The sequence below is a fragment of the Octodon degus genome, unplaced genomic scaffold (genome assembly GCF_000260255.1).
Source record: "Octodon degus isolate 3935 unplaced genomic scaffold, OctDeg1.0 scaffold00305, whole genome shotgun sequence".
NCBI classification, from domain to species: domain Eukaryota; kingdom Metazoa; phylum Chordata; class Mammalia; order Rodentia; family Octodontidae; genus Octodon; species Octodon degus.
In genome coordinates this window covers 885,659-906,059 of record NW_004524881.1, presented here as the reverse complement: position 1 = coordinate 906,059, position 20,401 = coordinate 885,659, and the positions used below count along the sequence as shown (strand labels likewise).

The window sequence follows — 20,401 nt, the reverse complement described above, 5'->3', positions numbered from 1 at the left end:
CCTCCTCCTCCTCTCCTCTTTCTCCTCCTTCTCCTTCTTCTCCTTCTTCTTCTTTTTACTGTATTTGGTTGTTGCAGGGTCTCACTGTGCAGCTCAGACTCGTAGTGATCCTCCTGCTTTCAGCCTCCCCAGTGCTGGGATTACAGGCCTGTGACACCACACCCAGACTGGCTGGCTCAGCTCACCCTTGGGGTGGGGCTGGAGCAGCATGTGGTGCAGGGGATCAAATCATGTTCCCTGCGCTTGCCTAAGCTTGCCTAAGCTGGTGCTTTAGTCCACCGAGCTATCTTGGTGGCTCTAGCCTGCCTTTCTATTAGATGGCAATTGGTAGCAGTGTTCACTGTGGGGTTTTTTGTTTTGTTTTGTTTTGTTTTGTTTTTTAGTTTGTAGACCATTTTATTTAAATATATGAACAGTGAATGGGCTACTGCAATCCAAGTAAACTCTTCGCATCTTAGAACCTTTGTGAAGTAGAGTAGAATAGAGTAAGATTGCTGGGCTTTGGCAGATTCCTCTTGCAGACCGGGACACAGAGATACAGAGGAATGTTTATATCATGGAAGAACAGAGGCCCAGGTGAAATGCCCCACCCAAGCTGGATTCCCAACCAAAAATGACCAGTGGCCCCTGAGCGCCCCAAGACCGCCCTCCCAGGCTTCACACAGCATCGAGCGCAGGAACAGTCGTGCACGGCACAGTGTAAGTTCTATGCATTTCCCAGCACAGAAAACCCTTCCTTCAGAGGGCTCGCAAGTTGTTGGAGAACACACCACTGTGGGGGTTTTAACCACAATTAATTTTTATTTTTATTAGTACATGTTCATAGTACATGATAATTACATTCATCATGAGGAGCTGGTCCGTGTACATAACCCATCTTAATTCTTCTTGTGTTTAATAACATCTTATGAAGACACTCATGAAACAGAACTTCAGGAATTGCATCAGAAAGTGGCCAGGATGACCGGACAAGCACTTGGGAAGCACAAGGGGTCATTTTGAAGGGATTAAGTGGCAATGTATATTTTACTGTAATGAATGTTCTTTTAAAAGCTTAAACATTTACTGTGTACTTTTATCATCCCCTGTAGGTAAGGTTTTATGTACTCCTTTTTGTCATTTTTATTTGCTCTATTTTCTTCCCTTTCATCATTGTTGACACCACCCAGGGAGCCACGGAGATGTGGCTGCTGAGTTAGCAGTGCTTTCCTCTGTTGGTTCCGAAGCACGTGGCTGGCTACCCATGCGACTTCACTTGCCTGTTACATTTCTTGTTTGCTTCCCTTCCCCCACCTGTCACTATAGCACCAGAATAGTAAAGGTTTTGTTGTCTGTTTTGTTTACTATTCAAGCATAAGCAGGAAAACAGTTTCTGGAACACTTTAGATATTTATTATCCTTGCAGAATGAATTATAATTTTAAAATAGACTACTATGAACAATTGTAGCTTCCTTACTTTTTTTAGTGCATATAAGTTATACAGGTTAATAGGTTTTATTTTGGCAGATTTGCATATGCATACAATTTACTCTCTTAGTTACTTTCTCACTGCTGGGTTAAAATGCCTGGCAACAAGTTAAAGGTGAACAGGTTTATTTTAGCTCACAGTCTGTAGAGGTTTCAGTCTGTTGGCTGGCTCCAAGGCAGGGCAGCATGGCAGCGGAGAAGCAGTGCATGGCAGGCAGGCAAAAAGCAGTAGCAGGAAGCCCTCCATTCCCTTTTCATGCATTCAGGCTACAAGCCTATTGGTTGGTGCCACCCACACCCAGGGTAAGCCTTCCCCCATTACCCACACTCAGCACATGCTAAACCAATCAGTGAACTAATCTAGTTGTCACATGTACTATCCAGTATCATACATCCCTGATCCAGCCACCTATAAAATCCCTACCTATGCAGCATGTGAGGCTTGGGGGGGTGTCTTGGTTTAAGCCATGATACATACTTTGATCATTTTAAAGAATAGTTTTAGGTTCACAATAAAATTAACCAGAAGGCACAGAGATGTCCTGTGTGCCTTCTTTCCCACCCATGCACAGCTCCCCCCAACATCCCTCACCGTCAACATCCCTTACCAGAGTGGTGCACTTGCTCTGAAGGCTACATGGATAGGTCACTATCATCCAACGTCTATAGTTTACATTAGGGTTCACTGATGTTATACAACCCGTAGCTTCTTCACAAGTCAACAAATGACATGTGCCCAGTGTACCCAACATGGAGAATCATGTAGAATAAATAGATTTATTTACCTTAAAATCCTCTATGCTCTATTTACTCACCTGTCCCTTTTCCTTCACCTCTTATAACCGTAGATCTTTTGTCTCCATAATTTTGCCTAGCACAGAATGTCATAGAGTACTTCTTTTGTTTAGGAAAAGGCATCTAATGTTTTTCCAGGTCTTTTCATGGCTTGGTAGTTCATTTCTTTTTACTGCTGAATAATAGCCCACACCTGTATCATTTTACTTCTCCATTGAATTATATTCTTAGACCAAAAGGTGAAATAAAAGAAACTCAACTTCTAAATTAATAAAAGAGTCACTCCAGGTAGACTCGAGAGCTGGAGAATAAGGGGTAGGAGTGGCCCTTGGATGGAAGCTGTGTCTGTTGGCCCTTCAGCTTGGGCTTCTGGCTGCCTGTCTGGGCAGCCAGGTGCTGGGATGGCAGCTGTGGGAGACAGGAGCCTGACCCTACCTTCTTCACTCCAGCCCTCTGGGTGGGTGCAAGGGGTGCAACCAGAGCCTAGCTGGGGGCTCTGCACGAGTCCAGTCAGGGCTCAAGGCAGCCAAATGATCCCAGATAGGGCTGAGGCTCATTTGTGGCTCTCTCTATGCAGATTGAAGAAGGGGGCAAAGCTGATTTGGTGAGCTCCAAACTGCGAGCTGGGGACGAGGTTGTGCACATCAACGAGGTGGCACTGAGCAGCTCCCGGAGGGAGGCTGTGTCCCTGGTGAAAGGATCCTACAAGACGCTCAGGCTGGTGGTGCGCAGGTAGGTGCCCATCTTTATCCTGCTGCTCCTATCACCCCAGTCTCCCTACCCTGTCTAGCCTGGGGGAAAGAGCTCAGGGTTGGTAGCTTGAGTTCAGACCCTGGGTGGGGGCGTCCTGTGCTTTTCTTTCTTTCTCTTTCTTTTTGCACATTTGTTGTATGTGAGGAGGAAATGGTGTGGAGACATAGAAAACACTGTGCCTGTCTTTGGAAGCACTCCTGTATTTATTTATTGACAAGGTCTCGCTATGTAGTTCAGGCTGGCCCCAAACTCATTTTATAGCCTATGCTGGTCTTGAACTCACTCTGATCCTCCTGCCTCAGCCTTCTGAGTGCTGGAATTATACGTATGCACACCATGCCTGGCTAGCACTTCTTTTCCTAGTAAGCTCTGGCCTGTTGCAGAGTAGCCTCAATTACTTCCCCAACTTCTGAGTGATGGGAAGCAACACTCATTCCAGATGCCCTCAGCTCTGAGACACTGTCTCCTGGGACTAGAGAGGTGATGGGTGTAGAGATTTAGGTGCTGTTCTCTTAGCCACAGCTCCACCAGAGTTCATCTGAATAGGCCACTTCTCTCTTGTGCTGTCTTATGGTTTCAGCAGTGGCAAATTCTCTGTTGGAAAAGACTTCAGCTGTGATGGTTTTAGTGCCTTGAAGTAATAAGCCTTGCACTCCTACAAGCCAGTTCTTGGTGGAAGAAACGCTGTGTGCAAATGGGAAGGGAATTAACATTTTTTACATTTTTATTAGTACAAAGCAAGCACTGTCTAAAGACTTTCACATATGATCTCATGTGATCTACACGAGAACCCCTAAAGATAGCGGTCACTAGCTCCGCTGTCCCCAACAGCTTAAGTAAGCTGTTGTAGTGAGTAGAGCTAGTAAGTGGGAAAGCAGAACAGCCCAGCCTGTGTGGTCCTGCTCTGTCATGCTGCTGTCATTGCCTTGACCTACTAATTGTCAGGTCCACATATTTTGGCTATTTCTGCCCCTACACCAACTATTTCTGCATTGATCAGATTTTATCTGTTTTATGTAGCAACTAGTGTTACAGAATTTGAGGATGTTCTGGTTGGCTAGAACCTTATAAGTCATTGAGTGGGGCCCATTTTCAGGCTGTGGAAAGCAAGGGGGTCCACCTCACCTCAAAGATGGCTGCTTGTAGCACCCTTGACTGCTGTTTTTATTATGAGCCCTGACCAGAGCAGCAGCAGCTCTTCCCAACCACGAAAGTCAAAGCCAAGTGTGTGAGCCACTGTGGCCCAGGCTCTGGTGACCCTCTGAGAGTGCAGATGTGTCTGGCCCTGCTTCTCTGGGGGCCAGTGGCCTAGTGGCTCCATGCAAAATTGCGAGAGTCAGATCAACATACCATGCATATAAATACATGCACTAATATATTATGTGTGCTTTGGTGTATAATATGTTGTATATAATGTATTATACTATATACTGTATTATATATGCATTACATAATATACTCACATACCAGAATATCGTTCAGCCATGAAAGGGAAGGAGATTATACCATTTGACAATGTGGACGAAACAGAAGGACATCATGGTGAGTGAAATAAGCCAGGCACAGAATGACAAATCCTCTGCTCTCACTTATATTTAGGAGTAGACTACATGGGTGCTAGGGTATGGACATGGGAAAAATGGAGACAGGCTGGCCAAAGAGCATCAACTTTTAGTTGTAAGCTCTAGGGGTTGAATGCACAACCCAGAGACCAGAGTTAGTAATATTGTTAATAATACTGTGTCATATACTTGCAACCTTCTTTGAGAGTAGATTTTTTTTTTTTCAGTACCAGGGATCAAACTCAGGACCTTGCACTTGCCATGCAGGAGCTTATGCCACTGAGCTACCCCACCCCAAGAGTAGGTCTTAAGTGTCTATAAATACACACCAACACATACATACCAGTACAACTGTGTGGTGATTATATGATAATCATAACATAATGTATACATATATCAAATTACAATATTGAATATACAAAGTTGGAGGGAGGAGTTGCAAACATGAAGCTCAGGGCCTGGCATTTGTTAAGCATACCTGTATATATCTGGGCTGTGACACAGCCCCACTGGCTGTGTACAATGGTATTTGTCACTTATGCTTCAGTAAGGGCTGGGGGAAAGTCCAACCTCCTTATAAGGTGATTGGACAGGTTACATGGACTACTATACACCAGGCACATCCATGCAGCCTTTGGCCACACGCAACTCTGCACGGCCTCACAAGATGGTACACCTTTCACATCACATTGTCATTTTCAGCAAAGTTTTCATGACTCAGTTGCATAGTGTATGTGTACAGACTGTGCAGGTGACAACAGGATGCCTTGTTTGGACTAGGGAGGTACAGGGCAAACTCTGCCCCCTGTGCCCACACTGTGTGGGCTGTAGGATTAAAACCTGCATATGCCAGATGTCTCATGCTCATGCCCAACTCGATGAGCAAATGTAGTTTTTACCAGTGATGGTATTTCAACCCACCTATGTATGTGAGTCCCTATAAAGACAGGATGATTGTTATTAAACAGATAGACATGTACGAGATCATTAAATTTGGGCTTGTTATGTGATTTAATAAACTAGCTTAACAAGTTAAAATATATTTTTAAAAAGAAGTTTTGTTCCCTATATACACTAACTGTATTATATATTTTACATGCAGCCCAACACAATTCCTCATCCCTTGGTGTAAGCCAGAAGGTTGGGACACTAATGTACTCCATGGTAACAAAAGACCTGCTATTATTATGTTGTTGTTGGCCAGCTGTACAGGTAGACCCATTCCTCTAGGTCAGGATTTGAATAAAGCAAGCATTTGTTTCAAATTTAGGGGCTGACTTTTCAGAAAGATGGATAAAGGGGCTAGGGAGATAGTTCAGTAGAATAAACACTTGCCTGGCAAGCTCAGGGTCCTGAGTTCAAGTCCAAGAACTGGAAAGAAAAAAAAAGAAAGAAAGAAAGAAAAGAAAAAGAAAGAAAGAGGGGTAGAAAGGCTCAGAACTCCTAGACCCGTCCCTTGTGTCTGGAAGTGTTGAAGTTTGAACTTACCTGGGCTTCAGAAGCCAGACCCAGTTAGCGAGCAATGACATTTATCTGTTGAAGGCAGCTGGTGGGAAGTACATGCCCAGTGTGTGGTGTGTCTTTGCTAGCCCCTGGGTGGCTGATGGATTAACTCTGGAAAGGTCCCCGTTTGCTGTGCTGAAGAGTAGTTTCGCTGCTTTCTAGATGTGCTGTGTAGTTGGTGAATGCTTGAGATGTGAATTACTTCTTCTAACAGGCCTTTTGGAGATACAGTCCTGAAATCGAAATCTGATTTTGTCACTTGCAAATTATGTGGACTTGGACCTCTCTACATCTCACTTTCTTCATTTGTTAAAATAGATAATAATTCCTGCCTCAAAAAGGCATTATAAGATTTTTAATGAATAAAGTGTGTGCAGTAGATGGGCAGTATTTCATCATCATCTGGACTGTTTTAGCAAGAGGCATGTAGTAATACACAGCAGCATTACCGTATTATCAGATATGCTGGTGTCTGATTGTCCAAAGCCCCCTTTACTTCTGTGGTGAACTCACCAGCATTTAAGGGCTGCCTTGCTTAGAGGTTATGACTACCCCAGAACTCATGGAGGTTGGGAAAGTCAGATCACATTATTATTATTATTATTATTATTATTATTATTATTTTGCTTCTGTGTCTTTAGCGGCTTGCAAATGACTGACACATATGAGTCCCTTGTGTCTGGGAGTGTTGAAGTATGAACTTAACCTTGGCTTCAGAAGCCAGACCCAGTTAGCAAGCAATGACATGCGGATGAAAGAAACATCACATTATTAAAACTCACAGAATGTAATCCAGAGTTCAATCCCCGGTTCTGCCAAAAAACAAAAAACAAACAAAAAGAATATAATCAAGAGTGCCAGTGCATTAGCTCATTTTGAAAAAGACAAGTGGGATAAGTGTTCCAAATGGACCACAACTCAGTATCCTTTATGGCTACTGGAAAAGGAATAGTAAGTCCAATATGCTCAGGAGTTTGCACAGTGATCTCAGACTCAGACTGAAGAGAAGTGGCCCATGGGGCCAGTGTGTGGCGGTTGGCATCCATTCCAGCTTCCAGGCTGCCTCCCTGTTCCGGGACCTGGCTACCAAATGCTCTGCCGCTCCGGGCTTGGGGCTCCAGGGCTTGGGCAAGTCAGGGCCTTTTTCCATCTGGACTCCAAGGAATCTCGCTGCCTCAATTTTCTGTGGGTTAACACCAAATCCCCTTTCTGACTGACACGTTTTTTTCTTTAGATATGCTAATGAAATCGATCAGGTTACTGAGCAGTCTTGCACTCTCTGCTGCTGACATGGGAAACATTTTGTTTTTAAGATGCAGACTGAGTTTGTCTTATCTCATCTATTATAAGTTGATTTTTATAGCTGAGAGCTTGGAGTTTGAGGAGAAAGAACCTGTCTGTACTTCTCCCACTTGCTTGGTGACAGGGATTGCGAACATGATTCCGGAGGCAAAGGCGGACATTCCTCCGCATAGCTCACAGAGATCCCAGTGGAAGCTCTTGTCAGCATTAATGTGAGCTGTCAGTTGCCAGAGAAGCCTTGTTTTTCAACTTTGGTGCACATCATTGTCCTGAGCTTTCATTTCCTTCAATTTAATTCATGACAGAAAGACTTGTTCATGTATTGGCTTCTTTTTTTTTTCCTAAGTGAGGTCCATACTTAAAAGAAAAGATCAGGATAACTTCATGGAAACCTACTGAGGTGGAAGTCTGTTTTCTGGAGAAATGAGGTATACAGCCAAAATGCCTATATCAATATCCTGGCTCTATCTGCCTCTTTTAAAGTTATTTTTGTTAGGCGAGGGCAGTACCTCCTAAAGGACTTCCACAGCGATCATTAAAACACGAAGAATGGGGGCCAGGGAGATCGTTCAGTAGAATAAGCACTTGACTGGCAAGCGCAAGGGCCAGAGTTCAATCCCCAGTTCCAACAAAAAGGAAAAAAAAAACCACACTAAGAATGCAGAGCACAGTACCGATGTTTATATAAGTTTGGGGGCTATCTTACCCAGGCACTAAAAACAAAAGTAGGAACACTCTCTTAAAAGGCTTCAGTGACAGGAGAAATACAAAGTCTCAAGTGAGTTGTGGGTCAGAGACCTTAGCAGATCTGCTAATCCCTTGGGAGAGTGGGGCTCTCTCTCTCTCCATGGCAGGGACAGAGAATGTGTCTGCTGCTAGGGACACACAAGGGAAGGCCTGCAGCTGCTGGTGGATGCTAGAGAAATGGTAAGGTAATTGGGGCAGCGAAAGGAAAATAAACATCTCCCAGTTGGAGGAAAGCCTTTGCAGAATGCAGGGACAACACAGGATGTTAATTGGGAAAGCAGACACGGACACACAGGTAGGATCCATATTCCAAATTCTCTCTGAAAGTCACAGAGACCATGAGGGCAGATGTGTGTAAAAGCTTGGCTGAGGCCCAATTGACCTTCACAACAGAAAGCAGTGGCCTAAAGAAAGGGTAGGACCGTTTTTATGCTGTTGGAAGGTAGCCTATAACTTACATTTGACAAGTAGGAGGTTGCTTTCCCCTCCAAAACACATTGTTGGGGTTAAGGCTGTATATTCACCTAAAACTTTTTAAAAATGCAGCTAGCAATCAAACCCATTGACCTAAGTGTGCTGGAGGAGTGCTCTGCTGCTGAGCTACATCCCCAGTCCTAAGCAGATTTTCACCTTGAGTTCACACTCAAATTCCCATGCAGAATTTATCCAGCGAATACCTGGTCTCCATTCTGTTCTTTCTTCAACTTTCCTTGGCAATTCCAGTCTTGAGGCCTTCTGCCTCTAGGTACTATTTTCACCAAAAGGTATCTTACTCCTAAATTGGGCATAAGTGAGTTTTAATGTAGTTGGTGAAGAGAAATGTGGGAATAGTTCATGGTAACTTTTGTACTTTGTTTGGATACAGAGTTTCCCTTTGTAGTTCAGGTGGCCTTGGACTCACTATGTAGTTCAGGCTGGCCTGAATTCTCTAGATTCTCCTGTTTCGTCCTCTTGAGTGCTGGGATTACTACAGGTGTGCACCACCACACCTGGCTCCTTTTGTGGTTTTGAGACATCTCATGCAAGCTATGTGAAAATCAGAGAGGGTGAAGGAGGTGGTGGTAAAGTTAGACTGCCTGAGTTTGAAGTCCTACACTAGCTCTGTGATCTTGGATGAATCGTATTCTTTTTCTTTTTCTTTTTTTTTCCTTTTCTTTGAGGCTTTTTTCTTTTTTGAAACAGGGTCTCGCTATGCAGTTCAGGCTGGCCTGGAGCTTACTTTGTAGCCCAGGCTGGTCTTTAATTCTTAACAATCCTCCTGGGGCTAGAGAGATGGTTCAGTGGTCTAAAGCACCTACTTGGAACAAGCTTGGCAAAGCACAGGGACCACGGTTCAATCCCCCAGCACCACATGCCAGGCAGCCGCGCCCCCTGGTGGGCTGAGCTGCCCCCCACACACACACACACACATGCACACTAAATAAATGTTTAAAAAAAAAAAGTTAAAAAAAAAAATCCTCCTTCATCAGCCTCTTGAGTGTTGGGATTGTAGGCATGCATCACCACACCCAGCTTCTCATTCTCTCTCTCTCTCTCTCTCTCTCTCTCTCTCTCTCTCTCTCTCTCTCTCTGTCCTCCTCTCTCCCCCCTCCTTTTCTCCTTCCCTCCGTCCCTCTTTCCTTCTCTCTCTCCCTCTCTCTACTTCCTTCCCTCCCTCCCTTCTTCCCTCATAATCCTCCTGCCTCAGCATCCCATAGTGCCACAGTGCTTGGGTTACAAACTTGTGCCACTATACTTGGTTCTTGGCCAAATCATCCAGTCTCTGTGAGGCTTAAATAAGAAACACAAGGGTACAATATTCAGTATGGTGATTATGGCAAGAAATGACTAAAAATAAAGTGCACATTTGTTAAGAAAATTACCCTTTGAAAAGTCCCACCTTAATCTCTGAGTTCATTGCCACCCTGGGACCCACACTCCCCTAAACGGAGCAGCCCACACTTCAAGGCTGAGTGGAATGGTTGCTCTTTCCACCTGGCTGGGTGACACCATTAGAATGGAATGGTGTGGCTGCTACTAGGTCAGTCTCTCTGACCCTTCATTTCTACACTGAGTTTTTCAACTCACCCATGATTTGCAAGTCAATTATCTTGAAAGAAGTATCTTATAATGAGCAAAGTGCTTTTTAAGGCCCTCTTAATGGATACAAAATTAACTCTATTAACTATTAATAAAAAGAGTTGGACAGATCTGTTCATTCCCAACTCACAGTTATAGTAGGAAATAATTTCTTAAACACGGGGGCAACTTCCCTACCCATATCTTCACTGTTTTGCCACACCCCTGTGGCCTGACTGTTCCCAGGGGAAGGGGAGGAAATATATATATATATATATATATATATATATATATATATATGCCAGACAAGGTGGTATATGACTATAATCCCAGCACTCTGGGAGTCTAAAATGGAAGGAACACAAATTCAAGCCCAGTTTGGGTAACTCAGTAACTTAGCCAGATTGTTTCCAAATTTTTTTTTTTTTTTCAGAACCGGGGATTGAACTCAGGGCCTTGTGCTTGCCAGACAAGCACTTATTCTACTGAGCCATCTCCCTGGCCCCCCAAAATAAAAAAAAAAATTAAAGACTGGGGCTGTAGGGCTGGGGATATAGCTCAGTGGCATAAGAGCCTGCCTGGTAAGTGCAACATCCTGAATTCAATCCCCGGTACTGAAAAAAAAAAAAAAAAAAAAAAAGACTGAGGCTGTAGCTAAGTGTAAATCCCCAATACTATATGTGTACTCATGTGCTTACTTACCAAACTGAGGTAGGAATTGGCTACTAAGCTGGCCTCGAACTTGCAATAACTCTGTGTCGGCCTCCTGAGTAGCTGAGATTTTGGTTTGAGTCACCATGCCCAACTCTGTAACCCTTCTCCTAGGATGAAATGTATTTTTAAGGGGCCCCAACTTTAGAATGAGGGTATAGAGAAAAAGTCCACATTCTCTGGAGAACACACTGAAAGAGCTCTGATTCTGAAGCACATCACAGCTCATCAGTGGGAGGCTGAACTCCAGAGGACTCAGCAATTATGGGAACCTTGCAGGAAGGGGACCCCTGGGGAAGGGTCTGTATCTCCTGATACAGACTTATTCCAAGGATTCATCAGACTGAATTAGCTGGTTCAGTTTGATGGGCATATGGAACCCAGGCTGAGCAGTTAAAGACATACTCTTTGATCAGCACACTACTTTTAGTTAAATTAAGATACCAAAAGAGTTGGATAAGGGCCAGGCAGATAGCTCAGCGTACTAAAGCACCCACTTAGGCAGAGCACAGCAGCCAGGGTTCCATCCCGGGCGTGCCACGCCAGCCCATCTCCAGCGTGCACTGAGACAGCAATTGAGACTGGGCATGGTGGCGACCACCTGTAATCCCAGCGCTCGGGAGACTGAAAACCGGAGGATCACTATGAGTTCAAGCTACTATACTAGTAAGATCCTGTAGATCCTGTATACCCTGTCCTAAATTCATAAAAATAAAAAGCTGGATATAGTGACATGATTAACATTACTATAATCCTAATTTCTCTGGAGTCTGAAGCAGTAGCATACTCCAGGACAGAGTGAGCAATTCAGCAAGATCTTGACTCTAAAACTACATTTTAAAAAGAGCTGGGGGTTGGGGAGATAGCTTGTCTGTCTAAGCACCTGCTTGGCAAGTGCAAGGATCCAGATTCGAATCCCAGTACCACATGCCGCATCGGCCGCTGAAACTAGGCGTGGTGGTGCACACCTGTAATCCCAGCACGGGGGAGGCTGAGACAATAGGATCACTACATGTTTGAGCTGTGTAGTGAGACCCTGAACCAAATAAAAAAGAGCTGTAGTGCAATGATAAAGTGCCCGAAATTTGATCCTCAGTATGGGGGAGAGGTGTAGGCAAGCAGGGAAGTGTCAAGTGGGCAGGCCATAAAACGAGACAAACAGGAAAAATAAAATGATCATTTTATAGGCAATAGCAGACTGTTGCTGCACCCTGCAACACCCCCACACACATGGCTTTTCAAAATGAAATCTCATTCTTACAGCCATCCTCCTGCCTCAACTTCCTAAATGCTGGGCTTGCAGGCATATGCCGCCATACCTGGCTTGCAAACTGTTCTTGATTCTCAGGGGTCTCACCTACAGCGTGCACAGAGGTTACCTACGAGTGGCCTCTTCACCACGCAGAGTACAGAGGTCAGTAGAGAACATAGTTCTAAGAATGCCCCCCTGCTGAGCAGCAAGTCAGCCTCTTGGAGGTGCAAAAAGGCCTGTGCAGATTCCCAGAGGACAGTGTGAGAGCTGTGTGGACAGCCACCATGCTGGCGATAGAAATCTTGTGACTCTGGGGCCACCTCTCCTCCCCACACAGACCTCTGATGGGTGTGTGATGGTGTCTCATGTCCTCTCTGTCCTCCACCCTTTGTTCCTGTGTCCCTGTGTACTTCCAACTTCTTCCTTTGGGCAAGGGGCTGGCCATCCCTGGAACAGTTTATACCCTGCTTCAGGACTGGGGTCAAACTCCCCAGGGAAAGTCAGTAGCGCTGAGAACTGTGGTAACTTAGCCTCTACACATTTTTTCCATTTGAGCAAGTGGTAGAGATAGATGAGGGGAAGGAGGCAGCTGCAGAGGCCTTTGACCCTCAGAAACTTTTCCAAGAGCTCTGGCATCATGAGAATTTGCTCAGAAGCTTTGAGGAGGTATTTCAATCCTGCTGGGACCAGACTCACAGCAGTTTTTGGCTTCCTTGGAGTTCCAGGCTTGAATGTCACCATATAGAAGTGTAGTATTTGATTTCCTAACCAGTTGTTCCTTCTCATGGAAAATTCATGTAACAAGTTATTGGGTTTCCTAAGAGGTATGCAATAAAAGTCCCGTACTGTAATGAGAAAAGGAACTTTTTTTTTACCTTACGATATAATGATAACTGCTATTTTTACTCAGTGGATTACATACGCTCGCTGGTTATGTGCTAAACACCAGCCACACATGCAGGAATGCCTTATGGTTTCCCAGGGAAGCAGGTTAGATGATAACAGCTGATTTTGTTCCTGAGATGACGTGGCTCTACTTCAGACAAATGTGTGCCAAACTTGTATTACCATGAAAGAATGACTCTCAAATAGCTGTCTGAACCCTTGGAATCTGAGATCTGAGTTCTGAACTCACACAGAAACTAGGGGGGGATTCTTTCTCCCACTCTAACTGTGGATATTACAGCCAGAGCTAGTCACTGGGGTTGGCTCTGGCTTAGAATGTGACCCAAACTCTTGGAATTCTGTACTCCTGATTCAGAATGGCTTAAAGCTACTCCTCCTTGTACTTGGCTGCATATTAAAATGACCTAGGGATTTATAAACCACAAAAACCCAGGGATGCCTTGTTCCTTCCTCCAGAGATTCTGACTTACTTGGTGCAGGGTGTAGCCTGGCACTGGAAGTTGTAAAAATCCTTGGATGATTTTAATATGTGACAGAGTCTGAGTGCCACTAGTTAAAGCTATAAATTGAAGTAATAAAGAGCAAGAGTAAGTAGAGGGGGAGAGAGAGGTGGAAAGGAAGGGGATGTAGGAAGGGTGGCCAGAGCCATCGCTGAGGAGGAGAGGTTGGGTCGGAGGAGAGCAGAGCCTTGCTGACAGGGGAGACGAAAGCAGCAAAACATACAGAATCCTGTTACTGGGGTGCTGCATTGTCTAGAACGAGGGGGATCCTTGGGGTCCTCCAGAGTCACACTGTTATGAATTGTCTCCCGTTGCTGCTGTGTGAAGGTGTGAATTGGCTTCTTATTTGTTTATTTTGAGGTACCAGGCATCAAACCCAGGACCTTACATCACCAGGCAGGCACTTATGACACTGAGCTATATCCCGAGTCCTGGGAATTGGTTTTTAAAGCTCAGTTTTGGGTGGGGGTAAGAGACGGGTTCTCACTATGTTGTCCAGGTTAGTCCCAAACTCCTATCCTCACACAGCCCTCCTGCTTCAGCCTTCCTACTGAAGCAAGCCAGCTTGCTTGGCCAACTTTGTTGTTTTTTGCTAAAGTACTAAGTGGGCACGAGGCAGGAAGGGTGTTTTCAGTGGGTCATGGCCCTGCCTCGTGAACGTCTGCCATCAGGGCCGGCAGCACACACCATTGTCCCCTGGACCCAGTTCATCCAGCAGTTTGGGATGGGTAAAAAGCAAGCACCACATAATGGACTACAATGTCCACTTGATGTGCCACACTGTAGCTTCTGGGTGGCACCTGTGTGACAAGCCATGGGAGACAATGGCTTCATGCACTGCCTGGACCCATCTCACAGCAGTCCTATGCAAAGGCCATTTCATAGGTACTAGAGTAGAAACAGCACCTTCTGTCCTTACAGAATGTTCACTTACCTCATCAGTGCCTGACTTTCCAAATCATACTCTGTGGCCTTAGTAGAGTTCCACGTCTCTTTGTGGGGAAGAGCCAGAGAAAGAGCTCCTGCAAAGGACTATAAAACACCACCCTGTACATATTTCCCAGTGGAAAACCAGGTTTGTCTTGTTCTGGACAATCCTATTGTTTTACCATTGTCCTTCCTTCAGAATTCTAGGTTTTTGTGTCTTATTCATTTCAATGGCACATGTGTCCTTTTGAAGTTCCCGGGGAAAGACTTAACTACTGGTACTACACACTTTTGGAGGTGACTAAGAGCCCTGGGCAGGCCCTTAGGCTTCAACAGGCAAAAAAACCAACCCCTGGCCCAGCCTACCTCCAGAGGAACCGTGGAGTTCTTACTCCCTGGCCACTGCTTACTTAAGTGCCCACCTCAGGCCTGTTTACCTGTCCCTGCCTGCCTCTTTAGGTTCTGTTGCTGAGGGCCTCTCTTAGATGTGGCCACTTTGAACAATCTGGTTAGTTTTTGGTGGGATTGTACCTTTAAGACTGGGCTCTTTGTGCCTTTATCTCTGTCATCCACGTGTTTGTGGTTGCCCTGCTTAGGCTAGAGGCCTGCACTCTGGTTTGAAGGCATGTTTGGAAAACACCTCCCTTCTTTAGCTGTCAACCTTGAGTCCCATGCAGTGCTTGGTGGGTCATGGGGTATGTAAAATGTGTTTACTGTTTAGCTAGGAGGGTTGCTGTGCTGCTTTTCTGAAGGCTGTGGTTCTGAAGAACATCTTAAAGGACTCTTGAAATGTTTCTTTAATTCCATCTCTTCAGAATCAACCATTATTATTCACTGAGTAAAAAAGTTGAGAGGCTATAGGCCCCACACCTACAATAGCCCATCATGGAGCTGGCCCAGTCTCACCAGGGGATACTGTCAGAGCATGTAGTCCTTCACCCTTAATACCTCAAAGGAGCAGACAGTGAAAGTGAAACATTTTTTCACCAATGGCTGTATACATAATTCTAAAGCATCTTCTTTTTTTTTTTTTTTTCTTTTTGAGATATGGTTTTCCTACGCAGTTCAGACTGGCCTTGAGCTCACATTTTAGTCCATGCTGGCCTCCAACTCAAGTCAGTCCTCCTGCCTTGGCCTCCCAAGTGCTGGGATTGTAGGCATGCACGACTATGCCAAGCAACAGTGTTTCTTGAAAAAGAACTAAATAAAAAATGTTTTCTATTATTGTATTCCAATTTGTTCCTTCACTTCATTGTTCAAGTGCTAGTCTCACCTGCACAATCTCCAGTCAAGGCCACCTTCTATGGCCCCAAAGCTCCTTATTCTATTTCTACCTGTCTCGCACACACACTTTTTCCTCTCCTCGGAATAGAAACTCTTGGCTGACAGAGGTTTTGTTCAGTGTAGTTCCTGGCACACAGTGTGTCCACTGAGTCCTGTGGGATAAATAGGACTGTGCATGCCCTTGCATCTGTGTACCCCAGAGGCTCCCTGACTTCACCTCTTAACTTACATTTCTTCCAAATTCTGGACCAAGTGACACTAGTAACTGTAAGTTGCTGTTCATGATGCCATGACTAAACAAAGCTAGTCACTTCTGCTGCGTTGGGAGCTGCCAGGAAGACAGGCTGGGCAGTCTAGGTGTCTCTGTCCCCCATGGGACATGGTGTAGTCTCATCACTAAACCTACCACACTTCACCTGTGTCCTTTACCAGAGAACTTTATTTATTTATTTATTTATTTATTTATTTATTTATTTTGGTGGTACCTGGGATCAAACTCAGGACCTTGTGCTTGCCAGGAAGGTGCTTCTGCTACTGAGGTAGCTCCCCAGCCCAGAAGAACCATACTTGAAGGTACTTTTCCCTTCTGTGAAATGAGAACAGCCTCATTCCTCCTGTCTGTCTGTCTGTCTGTCTGTCTGTCTGTCTCTCTCTCTCTCTCTCTCTCTCTCTCTCTCTCTCTCTCACTCACACACACACACACACACACACACACAATCAGCCAGCCAGGAAACCCTTCTCCAACCTTTGTTTGGAGATAATATCTTCAAATTAGTTGTTCAGATTATTACTAGATAGAAATGTGTAAGATTTATTTAAAGAAAAACAAAACAAAATAAAAGAGTTATAAGAAATTCAAAAGAGGAAGAAAAGAAAAAACAGTAAAAAAATTAAGCATTGATTGCTCTTTTTAAAAGACTAGCAGAAATGGACAACATAGTTATCCAAACTGTTCTGCACATATACCTACATATATTTTCCCTTCTTTCATCTGTCCTTTTCTTTACCTGTTTTTCCTTCCCATTCAACAATTTCTCAGCTAGAGACTATATTGACAAGTGAAATAAATCAGATCCACGTGTGCAAACATATTATCTCACTAGTGTGAGAACCTGAAAGGGTAATGAAAATCTAAAAGGTACAATAGATACTGTAAGAGATAGGAAAAATTAAAAATGAAGGCTAAGGGAGGGCAGAATGAACTTGTGATGAGTAAAAGAGAGGAAAAATAAGAATATAAAACAAAAGTATACCTTGCAGACATAGGGCAGGCTACTGAGACGAGGCCCAATACTGGTCACTTCAAGAGCACGCAGCACCCTGTCTTTTTATTCATTCCACACATCACACATCAGTTCTCACGAGAAGTCCATGTAGGGGTCCTGAGAATTATTTGGTGCCTGTGCCCTGTGATCTGATCAGCTTACTACCCCAGCAGCTTTGACCACGCTGCCTGCCTGCCCCCTTAAGTTCTTTGCTATTGACACCCATTTTACTGCACCAAAACCCCCAAAGATGTGAGAGTGCATGATTCTAATAAATTGGGACTTGCAGTTCTTGTTAATGAAAGTTAAAATTAGAAAAATAAGTCCATGAGAGGGAAAATAAGTAGCCTTGGTCAGAGGGCCTTAGGGGTAGGTGGGAACTGGCCCTGGGAGCCTCTTTTTGGAAGCAGCTGAGGGCTCTGTAAAAGTGGAAGGACCTAGCATTAGGTGGTCACAGGCCCAGTAATTTGCAGAATGAGGAAGTCAGGTCAGGGGGAGCCGACTTTTTTTGCTTGAATCACATAGCTTTCTTTTTTTTACTGATAGCAGGAAACTAATCATTGGGGGGGGGTCCTCTGTCTGTCTATCTAATCTATCTATCTATCTATCTATCTATCTATCTATCTATCCATCCATCCATCCATCCATCCATCTACCTACTTACCTACCTCTTTTGTCTATTGCAATGGTCCTCTGTCTGTCTGTGTCTGTCTGTCTGTCTGTCTGTCTGTCTGTCTGTCTGTCTGCCTGCTTGCCTGCCTGCTTGCCTGCCTACCTACCTACCTCTCTTGTATATCACAATGGTCCTCTGTCTGTCTGTCTGTCTGTCTGTCTGTTTATCTATTATCTATCTATCTATCTATCTATCTATCTATCTATCTACCTACCTACTTAGCTCTCTTATCTATCTTAGTGGTGGGGTGGAGACAGGACCCAGGACTTCACTCATGCAAGCAAGTGCTTTACCATGGAGCATTACTCTCTGCCCCATATTTTAAATCTTTGTGGGTTTTGTTTTTTCAGTTTTTATTTTTACTAGTGCCTATTTACAGTTTATTGGTATATGTACACAACATACCTTAATATGATATAACAGTTTGCTCTTTGATATATTTAGTCTCGGAATTTGCTTATAGACGAGAAACCATGCAATAGTGAACACTGAGTTGTGTATAATCTTTACAAAAATGAGATCTAGTCGGGTGTGATGGCATAAGCCTATAATCCCAGCACTTGGGAAGCTGAGGCAGGAGGATCACTTGTGAGTATAAGACCAGCCTAGGTTTCAGAAAAAGTTCAAAGCCGGCCTGAACTACGCTGTGAGACTGTCTTGAAGAAAACAAACAAACAAAAAATGAGTTCATATCACAAATGCTGTTTATTTACTTTTGTTTTATGGGCTTCCCTTTTCACTTGTTATCATCATGCATCATGCACATCTTTCTGTTACTACTAAAATGTTATATCGTTTTTAATTTCTGGCTTAGTGTATAGGCATAATGTATGATTGCTTCATAATTTATTTTACTCTTCCTAATTGGCAGAACCTTAATTTTTTTTTATTTTTTATCCAAATACTAGTTGAGAGAGTATCTGTGTAGTCGAGTCTTTGGTCCTTGGGTGAGGTAAGAGTGCTGGTGTTTTGTGTGAAGATCCCCCCCTTTTCCATCTTCCTGTGGCAGTGTCTCCTCACTGTGGACTTTCGACACTTGCATCAGTGTCAGCTTTGGTGCCTGTATACGCCACAGGTACCTTGCACTTCCCTAAATTCCACTCTGGGAAAGAGGCTACTATTACCAAACTGCCTGTGGTTCTAACCCTGCTGATGCTGGCCACCTGCAGCCTGGGAGCTGTAGAGAGTTCACCACATAGGTGATGTCACGCCTGGCTGTCCCTGTCAGGGCCCATATGAGACACAAAAGGACAAGATCAGTGTCAATTTGATCATCTCCAGTGTAATTCTCAAAGCATGGTTTCCAGCGCCATGCTTCTTGGTCCTGCTGTGAAAGGGGCCAGAATTCAAATTTCAAGTTCACTCTTGTCTTCTCTAAACACCTTCACAACTATGTGAGAACAAAACCGAAACGGCAAAGTTTCACATTTATTTAGGTACAAAAATTAAAAATGAAGGGTAAGGGGCCGGGGAGATGGCTCAGTGGAATATGCGTTTCCCTGGCAAGCGCAAGGACCTGAGTTCAATCCCCGGTTCTGCAAGAAAAAAAAAAAAGGGTAAGGGAGAGCAAAATGAACTTGGGATGAATAAAAGAGGAAAAATAAGAATATAAAACAAAAGTGTGCCTTGCACAGAAGTACACAGAATTATTTTTTAGTGCTGGGAACTCAACCCCAGGCCTTTGCACTGAACTCCATCCCCAGGCATTTATTTACTTATTTATTCATTTATTTATTTATACTGAGATCAAACTCATAACCTCATACTTGTCAGGCAGGTACTGTGCCCTTGAGCTATATCACTGGCCCCTTATTTTTTTATTTTAGCTAAATTAGTAAATTGGTGCTAGAGAGATAGGCAGGTCTAAGCACCTGCCTGGCAAGTGCAAGGACCCTGGTTGGATCCCCGGTACCGGGTGCTCTGCCATCCCCAGAACCCCAGGTGCATGGTGCAGGCCACTGAAACTGGGCTAGGTGGCACAGCAGAAAGGCTGAGACAGGAGACTCACTGAGTCTGAGCTGTGTGGGGAGACCCTGTACCAAATAAATAAGTTTTTAAAAAATAAAACAAAAGGCTTTCTTTTAAAAACTAAAACTAAATAAATAAATTACTGAATTGCCCAGATTCCTGCCTGAGCCTTCCAGAGTGCTAGGACTGGCCCAGCTAGAAATGTTTTTCTTCAAGGAACAGTAGCATGTAGCTTGCCTTCTTTCCAAGGGCATAGCAGCAGCCTGCGGCAGTTTCTAAAAACAGACCCTTCCGATACAGATCACTAAGCAGGAATGGCCTCCTCATCACTGTGTGCAGCATTTTACATCTGATACCTTGAGAGCTGATCTAATGTGGTGTGAGGACCAGCATCATGCTGTGGAAACCTGAAAAAGAACACCAGGAGCAGCAGCTGGTGACCATGCCGCAGGAGTCCTCTGGAAGCCTCCAGCCTTTCCTTCTCTGTCCCTCACCATCCTGGTTCTATCTCAAAGTCAGGGCAGAGGTCAGAAACTCCATGTAGCCCAGGAGATACTAATGAGCAGAAAAGTGAGCTCATGTGCAGGAATCAAAGACCCACAGTGTTTGATTTTACTTTGTTGAATATATCTTTTCTTCTTCTTCTTCTTCTTCTTCTTCTTCTTCTTCTTCTTCTTCTTCTTCTTCTTCTTCTTCTTCTTCTTCTTCTTCTTCTTCTTCCTTCTTC

At 44.3% G+C, this 20,401-nt stretch overlaps 1 protein-coding gene across 2 annotated transcripts in view; it reads left to right on the top strand.

Moving 5' to 3' along the window:
- The window catches only part of Shroom3 (shroom family member 3), a 336,567-nt gene that overhangs the window by 111,658 nt on the left and 204,508 nt on the right, over positions 1-20,401 (top strand). For both annotated transcript variants that reach the window (XM_023707672.1, XM_004647430.2), the window contains exon 2: positions 2,841-2,995. In XM_023707672.1, the coding sequence (XP_023563440.1) occupies positions 2,841-2,995 (155 nt within the window). The remainder of the gene's footprint in view (positions 1-2,840; positions 2,996-20,401) is intronic.